At 47.6% G+C, this 20,298-nt stretch overlaps 1 protein-coding gene across 3 annotated transcripts in view; it reads left to right on the plus strand.

The window, feature by feature from the left end:
* The window catches only part of LOC147436210 (uncharacterized), a 164,775-nt gene that overhangs the window by 95,011 nt on the left and 49,466 nt on the right, over window positions 1-20,298 (plus strand). For all 3 annotated transcript variants that reach the window (XM_086489105.1, XM_086489103.1, XM_086489104.1), the window contains exons 6-7: window positions 10,761-10,913; window positions 11,054-11,248. In XM_086489105.1, the coding sequence (XP_086345231.1) occupies window positions 10,761-10,913; window positions 11,054-11,248 (348 nt within the window). The remainder of the gene's footprint in view (window positions 1-10,760; window positions 10,914-11,053; window positions 11,249-20,298) is intronic.

Here is a 20,298-nt window from a genome sequence, read left to right on the forward strand (position 1 = left end):
AATGCCTCAACCCGTTTCAATGTTGCATCAATTCCACGATGCCCAGCATAAGGTGGAGCATGACTTTCCATCAAAACCTTTGACCGTAACTGTTTAGTAAGGCATAACTTTCCATGCATCATGAGAAAGTCATTCTTAAGCATATATTGCTCATGATGTTTCCCATCAACAAGCTGATCATAGATCCTTGCACATTCTGAATCTTCAGCATATTGTGTCTTCATTTTGTCTAGTTCACAATGCTACGGAATTGACACTATTGAAATTTGGGGCTTTCGTGACAACGCATCCGCCACCACGTTCTTTTTCCCTTGCACATGCACAATCTGAAAATGGAACATTGACAAGATGTTTGTCCATTGCATGTGTTTCTTAGACAACTTCGTTTGTGTGAGAAAATATCGCAAGGTTTGATGATCTGTTTGGACAACAAAATCAGCTCCTAGAAGATAGTTTTTCCAACTGCCAACAATTCTTTCTCATAAACTTGCAAGTTCCTTTCGGTCTTCAAAAGAATTCTGCTCTCATATGCGACTACTCGGCCATTCTGCATTAGAACTGCACCAAGATTACGGCCACATGCATTACACTGAACCACAAAAGGTTTCGTAAGATCTAGCAAAATGATTACCAGATCTAAAGTCAACTTTTTTTCCAAGTGTTTGAAGGCTAAAATTTCCTTTGCTAACCACTTGAAAGTGACTGCTTTCCCTTCCAGTGCATGGAGTGGAGAAGCAATTTCAACAAAATCTCGGATGAATCTCCTGTAGTAGGGACATAAGCCTAGAAAGCTTCGAATGTCATGTACGGACTTCAAGTTTGGCCATGACCTAATTGCTTCCACTTAGGCGGGATCCATGCGTACCCCATCCTTTGAAACAATGTGCCCAAGGAAGTGAATTTTTTCACTCTTTTTCGCATTAATGAGTAGCCCGTTCCTCCATAACTCATTGAAAACTGCGGTCAAGTGATCCCTATGCTCCTCTTCAAACTTTGAGTAGACAATCATGACATCAAAGAAGGTACCCACAAAAGTTCTATGTGGTCTAAATATTCTCTCGATCATTCTATTGAACGTGGCAAGAGTATTTGTGAGACTGAATGGCATGACAACAAACTCGTAGAGACCAAATGTTGTCCTGAAGGCATTCTTATGGACATCTTCTGGCTTAATGCGTATCTAGTAGTACCCACTCTTTAGGTCTATCCTTGTAAACAATGACGCTCCCTCAACCCGATCAAAAATGCCATCTATCCTCGGTATAGGATACTTGTTCTCGATGGTATTTTTATTCAAGGCACGATAGTCAATGCACATGCGCCATGAACCATCCTTCTTCTACACTAAGAGTACAGGCGAACAAAAAGGCGATGAACTGGGCTGAATCAGCCCCTTCTCTAAAAGCTTGTTGACCTGACTCATAATCTCTTTTTGCTGGGCTGCACTAACCGTGCACAATGGTCTATTCGGTGGACTAGAACCTGGCACAAGATCTATGGTATGATCCTCGGGTCTCTCAGGAGGTAACTCCTTTGGCAAAGAGTCGGAAAAACAATCAGTGAAACTACTCAAAAAAGTTGACTTGTGTTTATCTAAGTAGATAAATTAGATACAAATTGAGGTAGTTCTCTTGCAAAGATCAAGTATGCAGAAAGATATTCTTTATTACAGATGAAATAGCAGAAGCAGAAACAACTGGAACAGACTCCCTTTTAAGCTTTACATCAAGGACATGAGTCTTTCCTCTATGTACAAGGGTAATTTTTTTGTTGTACGTATCCACCATAGCATGCAACCTGTAACACCATGGGATACCCAATAACACATCACAACCCTCAAGTGGCATAACATGAAATTCTTCCCCATCCACACAGCTCTGAATGTGTAGATGAAGCTTCCCCAAAATGGGAGTAACAGGCTCTGAATGACCTGGGCATGCCAAACTTGCTTCACCTGTCATACCCATCTCCTTTGCACGAATGCCCAACTTTGATGCCAATTCTGGTGATATAAAATTTGCACGGGCTCCTGGATCAAAGAAAACCAGCACTGTCTGGTCTCTAACTTTGCCCCAAGGTCTACACAGTTTCGTGGCATCTATGTTTGGCTGGTCACCAACCAAATCCGGAACAAGTTTTGCACTCGGCTTTGGCTTCTTCCCTTTATGATCTGACTTGTCATCCTTATCCCGTGACTTCTTCTATGGGCATTCATTTGCAAAATGTCCTTTCTCTTCACAAATGTAGTATTTCTTGGCCTCTGTAAGAGCTTTCCTTTCTTCAGAAGTTTTGCTAGAAAAATGCCTTTTTTGTCCTTGTCCTTGTCCCGAAGAAGATTTAAGCTACTTCTTGGACGTGTCAGCTTCTTCAGTGGAGGGCTTCTTTGTGGGAGGCACGTAAGGCTTTGCTGCAACATTGCCCTTGGCTCAAAACTGTTTTCCCTGGGACCCTTTCTTGTGGCTATTAAATCCATCGGAATCTCTTTTGACAGATTGCTGGTCACTCTTGCATTCTCAGTCAACTGGAACATATTCATGACCATAGTGTTTATGCAGTAGTCCTTGATTTTGTTGGGCAATCCGCAACAGTACTTCTCAATCGACTCTGACAATGGCACAAACTTGTAAGAGGTGACTGGCAACAGTGCGGCCCAAAACCGTTTATTTTACTCTTCCAGATTTGCACATTGTTTAGCATTCAACTCGTGCCATTCAGCCATGCAGCGCAAAAAGCTGTTTGAACTGGACCCACGTTGTAGGGGCTTGACCCTGATTCAACAGTGTGGTCCACGATTGAAGCGCATTCCCTTTCAAGAAAGTGGCAGCCTTGCTTATCTTCGAAGACTGTGAAGTTTCCTTCAGCATAAGCTGCATCAAATTGCTGTATGAAGGTAAAAGCCTTCAGTTCCTTGGAAAGTTTTAAACTTCACTCCCTACCGACCTTCCTTGTAATCCTTAGGCTGACTCAAAGGAGCCACATTATCATAAACAGGTGCTTGCAAAAGTGGTGCTCTATGATTGTCCATTCCAACACTTGCATCACCTGTTTTACCTGTCATATCTACATTTTGAGCGTACGGGTGCGAAAAGCCAGCCGTGTTCCAGGCACTCTAAATTGACCACAGGAACCCTGAAAACCTGGTTGGACACTCATGTTCGTGTACATACGGTTACCCATGCTTGTTTGCATTGTCTCGAACACATTCTCTGGCATATAACCTGTGGAAGATCCAGCCATAGCTTGAAACACTGAACCACCTGCAAAATAACTAATAGGTAATGGAAGGGTCTGACGCATAGCCTATTCAATACTCCCTTGACTATTCACAAACGGTTCTTGTCCAACTAAAGCAAGTTGCCTTGGATCATTGGACACCGATGGTTGCTCAACCACATGGGCTTTCCCTCGAGCGTCACGAGTCCTCTGTGCATTGGAAATCTCCTTTTCCTGCAACGACTCAGTCATGCCCTCTGTAGGAGGCTAGAAACCTTGTGTCGGAGCCTGAAATTCATGTGCAAGAGCCTGTAAGAACTCCTGCATCCTTGGTTTCTAGCCAATTGTTGAAACGTGTCCATGCAGCAACGCAATTGAGCTCTAAACAACGTGTCCTCTTTTTGAAGAGTTGAACGAACTTTCTCGTGCCATGTGAGGAAGATCCCTCTTCAAGTACTTGGTCTCTCTTCTCTGCCATAACGACAAGCTCTGTGTTGCTTTCACCCACAACAATCCACGCTGCACTTTTTGAAGAAAAAGTGACTATCCTGTTGGTGGCACCATATAACCGGCTTCTACAACATAGAGAGCGGTACTATTTCAATTACCTTAACTTTACACAGAGCATTAAGAAGAAAAGAGAACACAATTGCGTCCAATGACTAGAATGTCACTACACACACGAGACCGACATCCTGTAGGCCTCAAAAGTTGGCGCCCCTTTCGGTATTTCTTTATTCATTTATAAGTTGACGATCCGAACACTTAGATCAAGCTTTCTCAAAGCTGTCCAAACTTGGCGAGGGCTGAAAATGCAGGTTTCTGACCTGATTTCGGCAGCACAACAGCGCAAAAACACCTGTAGGTCAAAAGTACCTGTCCAGGACGAAATTCCCTCGTAATTTAATTCTCTGTTTTTCCTTTGTCGGGTGCCCAAAACCTTGTACACGCATCCCAAGGCTTCCCCGGGGCTCCTTGGTGTTCCCTTGCAGTTTAGTGCGAAACCCTAAACTTGCAGAAAACATAGCAGGCTGTAATTCTCTGTTTTGGATCGTTTTTAGCGGAACGAACACACCTACGTATGTCCCAAGGGCTCCCGCACGCAATGGGACAGTTCCCCTATGAATTGGACGAGTTTTCACGCGAGAAAACTCTCCAAACTTGCAATCTTTTGCGATGGAAATATTCGTACTCGTGAGGATTAGCAGTTAGCTAATCCGGCTCTTGTTCAGAAGGCTCTTGCCTTGGCAAACCCGCATAAACCCTCAGAACTATACATGATTATCTGAGTAGCCCAACTAATGGGGCTTTACCATATGTGCAAAGGGGAGAGAGAGATGTACGAGAGCAAATCATCGCGCTACATGGGACAAAGGAGAAGGCATTGGGCAAGCTTTCCATTCAAGCTGTAAGCCGGCACCCACTACTCACACACACTATAGTTGCACACTGAAGCAAAAATCAGCCCTCTCTCTCTCTACGAAGACAACCATGTCTTCCCCCATCATCAAGACGTCGACACCGACAACGAAGACAACGTCCTTCATGCTCACGAATAAGAGGCTTGCACAATTGGAGAAGGACATGAAGGAATGGCGGATGGAGAGAGAAATATGGAAGGAGGAGAAAGCCAACTTCATCAAGCTATGGAACAAAGAGAAGGAGGACATGAGAGCGGAAATCCAAAATCTCAAAGAGGAGAAGGAGAGAAGGGAACGGGAGAACGAGAAGGAGAGGGAGAGATGGAGGAAAGAGCAAGTAGAGATGAAGGCACAAATCGATCTCCTTCATGCTTCCCTCACATCCCTCACCCCCGAGGAAGGAGAGATTAAAGGGGAGGCTAAGGAAGCCCTCAAGGAGGAGATCACCAAAGCCCTCACCGCAAGCATTGAGGACAAATTAGAGGCCACCAAAGAAGGATGGGTCGAAGTGGTCAAAAAGAACATCAAGAAGGTAGCAAGAGAGGAAGCCCAAAAAGATGAGGTACTCATCGTACACACAACCATCGAAGAGGAGAAGATGCGACAAGCTCGCCGTCTCAATGTGCGAGTGACCGGCATCAAAGAAGAAGAAGGGTCTACACCCGAGAGCGATGGGAAAGCCTTATGCAAGAAAGTGGGATACAAGGAAGAAGAGATCCCTTTCTCCAAAGTTTGGAGAGCCGGCAAAGATCCAAAGAAGAGAGCTCTCATCCTCCAATTCGCCTCCGAGGAGTCTCGAACTTCTTTCCTCCGAAAGAGGGTCATCTTGAGAGGGCTAGAAGGCCCCCCGATTTATCTTGATGATGACCTCACAAAGATGCAACAAGATCACCGCCGCGCGTGCATGCCTAGAGTCCACCAAGCCCGCAAAGAAGGGAAGAAGGCAGTATATTGAGATGGTAGGGTTATCATTGATGGCAAGACCATCGCATAGGGACTCACGGCCTGTGGGACACACGAGGAGATTCATGTCACGGTTTGGAATTGCAATGGAGACCTATGGACACACCCAGAGAGACTTGAGGAGGTGATGAGAGGTCGAGACATGATTCTACTTACAGAGACACACGAGAGCCCAGAGAGAGGGTTACCACGGATACATGGATTCCAATGGGAGTCTCTACATCGGGGATGTATGTGCCAGCACACCACTCGCGGTTCAGGAGGAGTGGCCATACTCTTTAGACAGGGGCTTCACAGCAGACTACAGATTGTTTCCCGGGACCCACAGGCCCGATACATGTGGATTCGCCTCGAGCTCTCACGAGACAGGATCGTCTACATTGCCCTTTGCTACTTTGCTCCCACAGGCTCCAGATTCGCCCCTATTGAGCAGGAGTCACCGTACGCATGCCTCACGGAGGAGATTATGGAGTACTCTACACTGGGTGAAGTCTTCCTTATGGGAGACTTCAATGCTCGTACGCGCAGTGAGCAGTGTGAGGCATATGACCACGAGGACCCAGAGGCACTACACACTCTAGATGAGGAGGCTACTATGAGAGATACAGCAGACAGAGCTCCAGTCACAGCCTACGGACGACACCTACTTCGACTTGGCTCCCAGCACCGTCTCGTTATTTATAACGGGATGGCCCAGTGGCCCACCTCAGGGGGCCTGACTTGTATGCCACATGGAGTTACAGAGGGAAGGGGGAGTACAGTCGACTATATTCTGGGACCCAGGGAGGCTACACACCTTATCACATCCTTCACCATTCCACCCATACCCATCGGAGCCGACCACACATACCTCTCTTTCTCCATCACCGGAGATACCATCCCACACAGCTCCACAGCACACACTCCACACACCACCATCCATTTCACACATGAGCTAGCCTCTCTTTACTCGGCCAAGGTCGAGCATGGCCTATGCCTCCTCCACCCATCCACACCACTCTCAGTTCTCACATCACATATCTCTTCCGTTCTCCACACTTCAGCTATTAGCTCTTTTCCACACACCACTCACACAGGACGCACTCCCCCCCCCGGGACTATGCCTCAGAACCGCTGGTATGATGATGAGTGCAGAGAGTTATACCGACGCCTCCGTGCACGGCGAGCCTTAGGAGAGATCAGAGAGAGAGAGGCCAGACGACATATGAAGACGCTGACACGCCAAAAGCGGCGAGCATTCGAAGAGGCACAGGAGCTTGAGCTATACCGCCTATTCATGAGCATAGATAGCGCGACGGCTTGGCGCACCCTGCGCGAGCCACGTCCAACTACAGCTATTGAGGATCCACAGATATGGCATGATTATGCAGAGCGCCTTTATGAGGTGCCAGGGCAGCCTCCTATCCCACAGCCACACGGGCCACGCCCAACGTGCTCCTCCTTCTTTACAGCAGAGATGGTAGAGAGGGCCATACGCCGCATGCAGCACAGACGATCAGCTGACCATACTGGATTACAGAGTGAGCACATCATTTATGCGGCCTCCACTATAGCCCCGTTGATTGCACATGTCTTCAACCGGGCTATAGGGGAGGGCTTCCCAGAGGAGTGGACACAGCACACCATAGTGCCTATCCACAAATCTGGCGACACCCTGGACCCAGGGAACTACAGGACTATCATGATTGGCCACACGATGGCCAAGCTATATGGAGCAGTACTTGAGGCACAGCTCAGCTGCTACGCAGAGACCGAGGGTTTACGAGCTCCAGGCCAGGCAGGTTTCATACGAGCTTTCTCCACCACTGATCACATCTTCGTTCTGCGCTGCCTCATTGATGGGGCAAAGGCGCGGAAGAAGAGGCTTTACTGCTGCTTTGTGGATTTCCGCAAGGCCTTTGACACAGTCCCACGCGAGAGACTCTTCCAGCGCCTTCACAGCATTGGGGTACCAACAGAGATGATTTGGGCCATATATACTCTCTACGAGAGGGTGACGGGTCGAGTTCGTTGCCCAGGCGGCTTTTCAGAGACCATTGCTAGCACCATTGGTGTTAAGCAAGGATGCCCACTCTCCCTGACACTCTTTGGGCTCTACATCGACGAGATCTCCGACTACATACTACGAGCAGGGGGAGAGGGGAGCGACTTGGCAGGTACTCCGGTCCACATCATGTTATATGCTGATGATATTGTGTTGATTTCAGAGTCACCCGAGGGCTTGCAACGCCATCTTGAGGCCTTGGACGAATTCAGCACACACAGGGGGTTGACTGTGAACCTTGGCAAAACCAAGGTCATGATCTTTCACACATCCAGTGCAGTGAGGAGCGCTGCCACCTTCACAGCAGCAGGAGGACAGGTTGATGTAGTCACCTCCTATGTCTACCTTGGCATCACATTCACCAGCCTACCAGGACCCTTCACTATGAGGCAGGCTGCTGCTGACAGGCTCACCCGAGGATATGCAGCTCTGACCATGCTAGAGCGGAGATGCCACCAGGCACACTTTCAGGAGCCCCGCACGAAGGGGTGGCTTTTCGACACCTTAGTCACCCCGGCCCTGATGTACTCGGCGGCAGTATGGGCACCAGGATTGACAGCTGACCAGTGGACACAGCTTGAGAGGCCACAGGTATGTATGATCTCACGCTTGCTCCGCAGCAAGAAGACAGTGCCACATGACATTATTAGAGCCGAGCTCGCCACACCACCTATGGCTGTAGAGGCACTATTCCAGACAGTCTGCTTCATCCAGAGGATGAGAGAGCTACCTCCTAACAGACTTACTCGTAGAGCATTTGAGGCAGCTATACAGCTATCAGAGAGTGGGCATGAGAGAGCATGGTACTCACAGGTCAGAGCATGGTTTGAGGGACACGGTCTTGACATGGAGAGCCTACCACCATTCCAGTACGACCCCCACTCACCATCTGTTCACCTCTCTCGCAGTGAGAGGAACTTGGTATTGAGACAGGATCTGTGGCAGCTATACACCAGGAGAGTCTGGGAGTCACCTGGCTTGGGGACGAGGATGTCAGATTACAGAGACCAGTTTCTCACCATACTGTCTGGGGGGTTCATACAGAGACCACGCTATATGGACACATATATGCCACATAGCTCACGGGTGGCGATTGGTCAGCTGAGAGTGGCTTCACACAGGTTAGAGATTGAGATCGGGAGACATACTGGTGTTCCCAGGGAGGAGCGAGTCTGCAGAGCCTGCACAGAGGAGGTGGAGAGTGAGGAGCACTTTGTATGTAGATGTAGAGCATACACTGAGATCAGAGGCAGGTATGAGGCCTTATTCAGAGGACAGCCCACTCTCCGAGAGATCATGGACTCTCGAGATCAGAGACAGCTCGGACGCTTCTTACTAGAGATACAGAGCCATCGGGACACACTACTACAGCCACGCACAGCTACACAGACAGAGGGGAGACAGTCGCAGCTCACAAACTTCTTTCAGAGGATTGCCGCCCCTCCCTCACCAGACACTCAGAGGGGAGTGACACTCCCACAGGCGGAGGTGAGCCGAGCTAGACGACGACCACGAGTCACAGGCTACAGGGGCGCGAGCTCCCACCACCGACAGATCGAGGAGATCCGAGCCCGGGAGCGCCGTGCCACTGAGGAGCGAGTAGCTCAGATGAGGGCCGACCCGACAGCTTTCATCCGGGTAGCCTTGGCACCAGCCCCGCCCATGTACCACATCTTACATCCCCCCATTTGTACAGGATGGAGCTAGATAGCTTGATGCATTCTCATTCTCATGATTGTACTACCTTGAGCATATAGACATGCATATACCCCTAGAGATAGAGCTCCATCCCTCCTCAGATACTCCCCTACCTACCTACATTCAGTTCAGTTTTGTATCAGTTTTGTTTCATTTGTCGTTCCGATAGACGGATGACATACACACCATGTACATTTGATTTGTCTCATAGGCCGATTTCGGCCTGACATAGACGTTAAAAATCTTTCTTTCTTTCTTTCTTTTCTCTCTCTTGGGCGCCCCCTCCAGCTAAGGTGTCTTGTAGGTTTCTCTACAACTACCAAGTGTCCAGTTTGCCTCCTTTGAGTTAATTCCCTAGTTCCCACTCACTTATAAAGATGTAAGTGACTTTCTGAGTGGCCTAGATTTCATTTGGCGCACACAGGCTTCCATACTCATCAGAATTCAGTGCTAACTGGCCTGACTAGTCCCAGATTGACCGACCTAGACTCTCGATGTGAGAAACCTGTTCGGCCGTAGCCGTTTTACATTGGCCATGCAATGTCCACTTGCAAATTTTCAAGGGTTTCGGGAAAAACAAGTAAAAATAAAAATAAATAAAAAAATTGTACATATTTAGAGAAGGCAACAGGAAAAATACACCTCTTGGTGACTATCGAGTCTAGAGATGTGTCTCTAGATGATGGAAAATGCCTTTTCTAGAACTGTCTGTACTATCGTCAAATTATACTATCAAGAAATATGAGATACAGCTGGTGCGCTTGCCACATCTTTATAAGATTGTAAAGCCCAAAAGCAACATGAAAAGCAGTGGTATTTACATCTAGTATTACAATAGCAACTAATTATCGAATGTAAACCATGTAGGGATTTCAGTGTAAAGCAGATGCGGGGCTATCATGTGAGGACTCCACGTCATCTACTCTGTAGTGCTGTCATGTCATTGGTCAATTAGGTGCCACATTAGAAGGTCTGTGCCGGTGACACATCAGCATGCCATTTCCTTAGGACAGTCTGTGTCCTCTCTCTCAGTATGTGATCTTTTCTGTATGGTGGAGGTGCAACATCATGAATCGGTGACAAAGCTTATGCAATTTAATTCTTCACATTTTATTCCTGGGTGCTGGTGTGCACACCCTATAAGTTTGGTTTAAAATCAAATTGCACAACTTTTCACGCTGTTGAAGGTTGGAAAACAGATCTAGAGTTCAGCGGTAGAGTGTTTTAGTCAGTGTTGTGTGAAAGCTCAGTGACATTGTAAATTGTTTTTGCCGGATATTTGGACTGGAATTTGCCAAAACATGTGATTTGTCTACATAAAGAAATATCTCTTGCTTTTGGTATCTCTCATTGAGAATTTTCTCTTGCACACTAAGGTTTTAGTTTGCTTGGAACATTCACAGTACAAAACATGAATGCAGGTCCTGATGCGTCCACTGGTTCCAGTTATAATGGCGTACATCTTCAGTGCTATGACAAATTTGGCTGCTGATATTCGAATATCTGCCTTTCGGTTTTTAGATGTGCTGATACTAGCATACCCATTGCTCGTAGCAGCTGATTATGCAACTCAGGTACAGTATCATTGTTTTTGTTTGCTAAGGACAATATCATCTGCAGTTAAAAGTTTTTGTAAGCCATGTGAGTGCTTGAATTGGAGGCTAGAAGGAAATGCATTGTTATCATTAATAGTGTTTTTTGACTTTGTACCCAGATAACTCAGAGCTTTGTGGACTTCCTGGGAAAATTGGGCATTGCTGGTCAAATGCGAGGTCAACTTCTTGAAATGCTACATGGTTTACTGCAGTTTCTGTCTGCATATCGCAAAAGGTCAAGATTATCAAAATTGACAGCTTCGTCGGTTACAAAGGAGGGCCAAAAGCTCGAAGACAATTCCCGGTTGTTGGAAGTATAGTGTTTTTCCTCCCTAAGCTCAAAGTGTATGTCATTTGTTAACATTCCTGTGAAATGTTAGCTGCATGTCATTCAAGTCATTTGCTAAAGTGGCTTGACTTATAAGCATTTGAGGTGAAGCAGCAATGGAGGATGCTCTTACGAATGCTGAATTCTAGAAGTTCTCTCCATTGATGACTCATTACGACAAGACGGTCAATTTCTGGGAACTTGAGGCAGCTAAGGTGAGAGTCAAGGTGGCGTCAGCTGTGTGCAAACGAGGCTCTCAGCAGGTGCTTTGGCTGCAAATAGTGCTAGGTTTGCAAATGGCATATGAGCAGTACCCCAACATTTAGGAATCTGCCACTGTGGCTGCAACTTAGAACTGTGCAATTCGTAATACACTGGAGACCTCTGGTCTCGCCTGGTGAAACAACCGTGTGTGTCTGCCTTTAGCCCTGGTAACCCTCTCTGACGAGACTCTAGGAAGAGTGAAAAGTGGAGGTTGTAGAGAGGAGGAAAAGGTGTCGTAAGAAAGTCATCATCTCACCATGGAAGAAATGAAGAAGCAAATTTTGTTATTTATTGACATCTAGAGTCTTAGTCATGCGAATAGTGATGTTTTAAGGAACTTTAGCTTATCAACAGAATGAGAGCTTTGAGTTACTTCAAAAAAAACGACATACTTGGCACGCCCGAAGTGGAATGAACGGGATTTGATGTATTAATTTTTCCTATAGAGAAACTTTGGACTCTGTAGGATGTTAATATGATTTTTGTTCTTTCTATATTTCTGTGCTGGACCTGGTACATGCCATGCAGACATCCTACATTAGCGTCTCTGTTCATGAGCCATCATGACTGAAACTGTAGTGATATGACCTCTTTATCAAACAACGTGGGATGTTTGGCACGCATATCTTTATGGTGAGGACATCGGCAAGCAAACTGTGACTCACTCTGGATCTCGTGCTTATATAAATTGGATTATCTGGCCTGTAGAACAGATGCTGTGGCACGAGTTGCCTCAAGATCTGGCTTATGTGATTATACCCTGAGCTGCCCAATTACTAACCAGTCACGATAGTGTCAGTGTGGTGGGGGGAATCCACTTTTCATTAAAAACATTGAGCTTGCTGGTCTGACCACACAATTATTGCGCTGTCATGCAATTGCTGAGATGGTGTGTCACGTGTGGTAATACAAAGCTAGTGAAATTTTGTGCCTCCACCATGTCTGATTAAGCAGTGTATCATACACTGCCCGTGCCTTTGATCCCTAACAATTCTTGGCCTGGTTAAAATGTCATGGACTGCTGCTCTTGTAAGCCTAATAGGCCCTCTTCCACAATCCTGGTGGCAAGAGGTGATAAGAGAATGTTGTCTGTGCATTTGTGTGGGTGTGCGCGTGTGCGAATTTGTGGGCTTGGGTAATGTGCTGCTCTTGCCTCTGCTGTATTTAGAAAGCTCACTTCCAGGCTTCTCTGGTCTAGTGGAGAACATTTTTATTTACTCAATTTAGAAGGCGATTAGCTTACACTGGACTGCTGTGTTTGCTGAACAACTTCCTTTCAAAGCATCAGGCCATTTACATTGTAGTGTACAATTCACTGATGATTTCGTGTAAATGCTTCTGATGACATGCTGTCATAAGCATCTCGTAGTAAATTTCTTATTGGGATGTATTACCATCCTTTGTGGCAGTCATTGCAAACTATCTTGCAATCTGTTTTGCCAGTTTTCAGTTCAGCCTGTTACCTTGATTGGTGTCTATCTACTGCCTTTCATCATTGACCATCAGTCAAGCATATGCAGCACTGCAGCCCTCCCCTTTAATTCATGATGTTGCCGATAATGGAGGCAAGAACATCAATCCTTGCTGTGGTGGTGCAAACCTGTTAAAAGTCCTGGCACATTCAGATAATAAACTCATGTCAGCCAAGTCTTGATAAACATGTTTGGCATCCTCAACATCCCCACGTAAGTGAAGCATGTAGTGCTTGCCATACTCCTGAATTACACATTGCACACGCACAATGAAGCGATACCAAGCAATATCAGGATCAAGGTGCATTTGGACGACCAATGGTGGACTCATAGTTTTTCCATACGTCAACCACGCGTCGGACGCACGCGGGTACGGAAGTACAGATTAGACTACCCGAAAATTCCACACATCAGACAGCCTACTACATAGGATGCTTAAAAGCCTACATACTACACCACCATGTTTAAAACTTTACACACAAACACAAAACCATAGAAACTTTAGAAAGTAGAATTTAGAGACTAGCTTGTTGCTCAATCTGCACACGGTACAGTGTACACCAAGTCAATGACCATCAGTCAATGAGGCATGTAGGCAAAGAACAAAAAAATGGAGACATGGAGCCTCAAAGTAATGCAGTAACCTCCAAACAAAAAGGAGTCAGGACTGTAGAAGCAAGCCAAAAAACCAGTCTCCTGAATCCAAAACATAAGTAGAAATAGATGCTAGAATCTAAACTTTAGAGTCAACACTATAAGTAGAGGTCCAACACCATAAGCAGGCGGCCAGGTTCAGTGAGCTCTAACTCTCACCATAGCTCACATCCTCATCATCAGCGGCGCTGTCATCACCACTATCATCACCATCACCATCATCCTCGTCCTCGTCCTCGTCCTCATCCTCATCACCACGAACTCAGCATGATGTCCCAATATGATTGGTAGCAGCAATGGAAATAGGCTCTATCGCATCTGTAGTACTCTCTGCAATGGCCTCCTGAATCTCTTGCAAGGCAAGCAAGCGGTCCTCATCAATTTCCTTATTGAGCATTTCCAATATGACCTCCATCCTCTCATAGCCACGCTCTTTAATTTTGGATATGAGCCTCAAGTTCGTGTGTATGTACACAAGATTCTTTGTATGAGATGGGAGTAGCCTATTTCTTCTCTTGGTATGAATGAGAGAGAAGGTGCTCCAATTCTCTCACATGGAGAGGCACATGTCCCTTGGGCCTTGAGAAAGCACCCTTAGAGCAAGAGCTTGCAAAGCGAGTGTGCAAGCCCCAAAAGTTTTCCACCATTTCACTCCCTCTTGCATCCTGTTTTGCTCTTTTGCAATTGGATGAGCAAATGACTTGCTTTCAGCTTTATAAATGTCAAACTCATCAATTATGGTGCCTTGCAAGGTCAAATCACCCTTGATGTACATGTCCAAGAATGTCATCCATCCTTCATTCACCTTGCCATCACTTTCTTGCCCTCTTCCTCGCCATATAGGATGCAACATGTATCCAACAACATGTAACGGTGTGTGCATCATATTCCATCTTTCAATGCATAGATGCAGCATCAATGCCTTGTATGTTTTCAATTTGCTCAACCATGCGATCCGTAAGCTCGTACATAAGCCCCATGGTGGCTCCTTCCCTATCAGCCAAACGGATTGGGAGCACAAATATTCTTAATCAGCCTGACCTCTTGCCAAAAGGATGCATCAGCCACAATGTTCGAGACCTCAATAACCTTTTCAATCTTGGATTTCTTCATCTTCACAAATTTGTCATCAATCATAAGCTTGCGCATACCTTGCATGCATCTCTCATCCACAAGATTGGCCAATATAATAAAGTAGTACGCAAATCGAGTGACTAACGTCTTCGCCAAGTCTTGTTAAGTTGCCAAAACAATGCCAACACAATAGACTTTCTTGTCACAAATGTGACAATCTTTGTTGCATCCTCAAGCACTTCTGCAAGCGAAGCAATCTTGCCAATGTCCTCGAACAGAAGGTCCAAGAAATCGCAAGCACATTTGGTAAAAAAAATGTGTTTCCACTCCCTTTCGATCATCTCCCAAGCACCAACTCAATTGGTTGCATTGTCCATGGATACATACTGTCTGGATGATGCTCCTGCATCCTCTGTAGGGAAGCAACACCCCGTCGAAGACGTTGCTTCTCCTCTTTCACTGCAGCCAGGCGAGCCGAAGACTCCTAGAGAAAGAGTCGACTAAGCTGAGCTAGTCCTGAGGCCACTCTGGTAGCAGGAGAGTCCTGCATGTCCAAGCTCTCTGTTCAAAGAGCCTCCACTCGCTCTCTAAGCTCGGAGTCCAACAAGACCCTCTCTGGGATGCGAAGCATTGTGCTCCCCATCCTTTGTCTATCAGTCACTGTAAGGATCACTGGAGCATGGTTTGAAAAGGAGGTCCCTGCCAGAATGCCTACCAATTCACAGAAGTGGTCACTAGTGTAGAAACGATCTATCCGAGATAGATTCACGCCTCCCACTCTGCGGTCCGAACGAGAGAAGGCGAGGCTATCTGGGGGCCTCACAAAACTAGAATTCTGTCACACATCTATAACCCGTAGAGTCATACAAAACCTCTCCCAAGCTGCCAGCTCAAATCCATGCACAGTAGTAAGGTTACCACCAATCTTGTCAAAGGGTTCCTCCAACATGTTGAAGTCACCCCCTATGCACCATTGCTTTACCTGCGGCAGAGACTCAACAATCTGAGACCAAAACTCTGCACATGCATTCGCCACATTGGGCGCATAGATGTTCAGGAAGCCCACAAGACAACCCTGAATCTGCATAGTGATCCACTGAGCCCTGACTGGCACAATAATCCCTCTGCCCACAATCGCATGCTTCAAAGAATCCGCAATACTCATACATACCCCGCCCTAGATGCCTCCAGGTCCAAAAGCAGCTGACCAAAAAGTCTCATACCGTCCATGCAAAAGCTGATCACAACGTCTAATGCGGCTCTCACACAGATGATGCTCCTGTAACATAAGTAGGTCAATCTCTCCTCCCACGAGGCATCGCTGAAGCTCCTGACGCAGTCGGCCCCTCTGAAGTTGAAACTTGGGCCCACCTCGTCCCTGTACATTCCATGAGACAATCCTCATGGGGAGCAAGAGAGAACTGATGCTGCCGCAACAGCTAATCGTGCTATCTTCGAGGTAGGCTTGGATGGGGAGTAATCCGCATCCGAGCGTCCTCGAGATAGGCGTGACTGCAAAGAGTGTCCAACCCAAGCCCAAGTAGACCGAGCGTTGCGTGAAGCAACCTCCTTTTTCAAGGAGTCCTCATGTATGTGTACATAGCATGGCGGGCTCTGCGAGTCAGCAAAAAGGTGAACCACAATGTGTCTACATCCCTCTACATCCTACTGCGTCTGGAGGTGTCACAACAAACTTGGCCAATGGCCAAAGAGTCTGAAGCATTTCTTCAACTCCTAGGTCTCCCATGTGATGAGAGAACTCTAGGGCTTGTGTCTGCAGCCTCTCCATCACTGAGTCTAAAGTCCACTCAGCCTGGTCCCTGCCGCAAAGGGGAAAAGAGAAGCCAACAGCTAAGGCCAAGGCCTCTACCCCCTAGCTGCAAGGAACAGTACATGAAATCTGAAGCAGACTGCCTCAAGGTCTGGTGAGGGGTCGCCGAGGAAACATGTAAAGTCGTAGGCAAAGAGATTCCAACAACGGCGAATGTTGAAGCTCGTCAGACCACGAGGAACTAATGCAAAGGGAGACGTCTGCACCAGAAGAGGAGGTCACAAGAAAGGCTTTCCCTCTCTCGCTAAACGACTCGTGGCAAAGGTGCTGCCAAGAGATCTCCTAGCAGCTGAAGAGGGCCCTGTCCCCTGGGACAGCTGAGGGACTGGTGCGGGAGGAGGTGAGGGAGCAGGGGGACAAGGTGAAAGGACAGAGGGAGAAGGGGGAGCGGGAACAGGGGGAACTCGGGGGGTGGGAGGGGGGGGGGGGGGGTTTGTCGAGAGAGAAGCTGAGGTGGAGGCTGGAGCAGGGACCTCATCCTGCTGAAGATGGTCGAATCGATTCCCCGTGTGAACCCATTGCTGCCTGAGGACCACTCTGAGTGCTAGGCTGGCACGGTGGTCACTGCCGACGTCCGCCACGAACCTGCTGCCAGCCCTCCTTTGCTTGAGCCCCAGGCTCGGAGGGTGGCTTTGCCTGTGTACTCTGTGGCTCTGCCTGCTGCTGTTGGCCAGCCTTTGAGGGCTGGGGCTGGGCCTATGGTGCAGGTCGGGGTCTCCTCCGTGGATAGGCCTTCGCGAGATGGCCCATCTGTCGCCAAATGAAACACTGATTGGGGAGGCCCGAATACTCCACGCTCTGGTGGAACCAACGCCTACTCACCCGAGGCGGTAAGATAACCTTCGGGAGAGGAACTGAACATCCAAGATCTTGCCCACCTCTGCAAGAAGGCCGGCCTGGAGAAGATCACGCAGCTCTCTTGTGTTGGATCTGGTGCCGAGAATCTTGCAGATGATGGAAGTCGCCTATAGGCGTTCCACCTCTGCGGCTAGGCTCGCTTGCTTTGTCGGTGATAGAGCAAGTCGAATGGAGGGCTCAGTGGGGTCGGGCGAGGGGTCTTCCTAAGAGTCCCTCTGAGATGGAGCATGACCGTCCATTAGTGTCTGCTGCCGTGGAGAAGGGCGGAAAGACGAGGTCGAGAGGTGGCCCTCTGCTTGCCGAGCACGCCGAAAATGCCAATAGGACTGGCGCATTCAGCCGAGCAAGACCCGGGCGAGGGGGTGGGGGGGAGCGATGCAGAGGGATCAGGAATGCTAAACAGGGCGGGCGGGCTGAAGCGCCTCGGGGGGCTGAGGTTGGGGCGGGCGCGGCGGGGCGGGCTGAGGCTGGTTGAGGCAGGCGCGGGGGGCTAAAGCTGGTGCGGGCTGCGCGCTGGGGCAGAGCACAGGCAGGGCAGCGCGCCGGGAGCGGGGGGGGGGGGGGGGGTTGCAAAGCGTGCGCGAGGGGGTTAGCGGGGGCAGCAACAAGCTCAATTGCATTCATCAGCTCCCTCCCCATTTCATATCACCACTCTTCCATCTCGGTAAAAGGCAATCTTACCTTTTTCCGTTGCCGCTCTAATCTCTGGCATACCTCCTGCATATGAGCGAGAGGGTAAGGTCATCCCCGAGAAAGATGCCTGGTCTTCTTAAGAGTTGGTCTCTTCTTCAAAAAGTCCTTCACTTCCATGGAGGCAAAACGAAGGATGAGTCATTGCTTCCATTTTTCTTTTTATTTCCCACTCTCCAAGCTTTTGTGTGCATCGGCTCATTAACCCCCATCAAAGCCATGAGTTCTTTTACCTCTTCGTCCACATTATCTTTGTCTTTAAAGCCACAAATTCTCACATATAAAGCGCGCACACGTCTTCTTTGCTCCTCTGCTAGTGTTAAGTTAATAATGGACCGTTTGGACGTTGTTTCCTTGCCTTTTACTTTCTTGGAAACCTTGATCCATTTCTCGGCTTCTTCCGCCTTTTGTTGAGTCGTTGTAATAACATCCACCCAAGAAGTCATCAATTCTTTGTGTTGCTCTTCTCCCTGTTTGATGGCCCACACTTGAGAGAGAAATGAAATGAAATGTTACATTAACTTCTTCAAAAGGCCAAAATGGCCTATGAGACCAAATTGTTACAAAATTATGAATCTGATACCATGTTTGGGTACAAAAAGACTAGAACAAAATACTACTACTACTAGAATCCATCCTCATCTGCACTCTGGATGTCAAGACAGTATGGCTCGAATCGTTTTTTATAGTCTCTATCGACGCTATGTAGCCCCTCTCCTCAGTCGTGGCCGTCTGAATCTCCGTAGCTCCAGTGCTCGGTCGATGAGAGTGCCAGTAGTGGTCGAATGAGTGTGGGCCGAGCTCTGCAGTGATGACTGCTCCTCTGGCTGTCCCATATCTAGTGAAAAGAAATCTGTAATCCGTGTCTGGGACTGTCGCTCTCCAGCTCTCCCTAGTAAAGTGTCTCTATATCTGTGTAACTCAAGTAGATATAGCCCAAGACATCTCTGATCCTCATAACTCATGACCCTAGAGAAAGGACCGAAACCCTCTCTGAATAAGCAGTTGAAACGGCCCCGAATCTCATAATACACTGTGCAATGACATATGTAATGTAGCTCTGTCTTTGGCTCTAGCTGGCATAAGCGGAATATCCTGTTGTCTACTCGTATCCCTCTGAATCTACCAGTCTCAATCTCTAGTTGATGTGAGGATGTGCGTATCTGACCAATGGCACACCGCAAACCATGAGACATATGTGTATCCATGTAGGTGGGTCGAATCACAAATCCATCTCCTGTGGGGTCCTGACGAATGAGTCTAGTTATCTCCACCCGTGTAAGAGACATTGAGGGTGTTTGAAGAGAGTATTGGAAAGGGGCAGCCTGTCCATGGTGAAGCCATGCGTCTGAAACCATGACGTCATCTATGCATACCAGCATGAAGTGTCTCCCTGAAGAGCTAATTGTCGGGAAGACTCAAGGGCCAGTCTAGCATATCTGTCTCTAGTAGTATCCCACAAGCTGTGCACAAAGGAGACTGATCTGGCAAGCACCTCAATCTCCATAGGAGGGGTAGCTAGCTCTACTCGAATGATAGCGTTGGGTACAGAGGCCTTGGCTTTGATCAGTCGAGAGATCATAGATACCAAGAGACTCTCGATACATCTCCAACCATCTTGGCCTACAGAAGGTCCCCATGTCTGCACCGCATACAACATAGCTGAGGCTACTAAAGTATCAAAGAGCCATAACTTCGTCCAAGGTTCTTGGAACTGAACCTGCGAACACATCCTCCTCAAGCCTCCCAAGGCCGCATAAGCTCTAGTCAGTCTAGTCTTTGCTGCTCTCCCCAAAGAAAACCTTGGCCCAGTGAAGACAACCCCAAGGTATGTGTATGCATCTCTATACTCTACAATCTCGTGACCATATGTGAAGTTGGTGCTGATCTCCTGATCCACTATGGTGTGGTGTTAAACACCATAACCTTGGTTTTACCAAGGTTTACAGACAATCCACTATCCTTTGCAAAACTGTGAATTGTCGCTGCATACCCTCTGGTGAGTCAGAGATCAACACAATATCATCAGCATATAACAACAATGGGATCCACATCCCTGCCAGCTGGGTACCTCCATCACCCTCTCTGTCAATGTAATCAGACACCTCATCAACATACATACCAAATAGAGTAGGAGACAATGGGCAACCCTATTTCACCCCAATGGTGGAGTGAACTAAAACAGATATCCCC

Source organism: Adiantum capillus-veneris, chromosome 18 (assembly GCF_014529385.1).
Source record: "Adiantum capillus-veneris isolate H3 chromosome 18, ASM1452938v2, whole genome shotgun sequence".
Lineage (NCBI taxonomy): Eukaryota > Viridiplantae > Streptophyta > Polypodiopsida > Polypodiales > Pteridaceae > Adiantum > Adiantum capillus-veneris.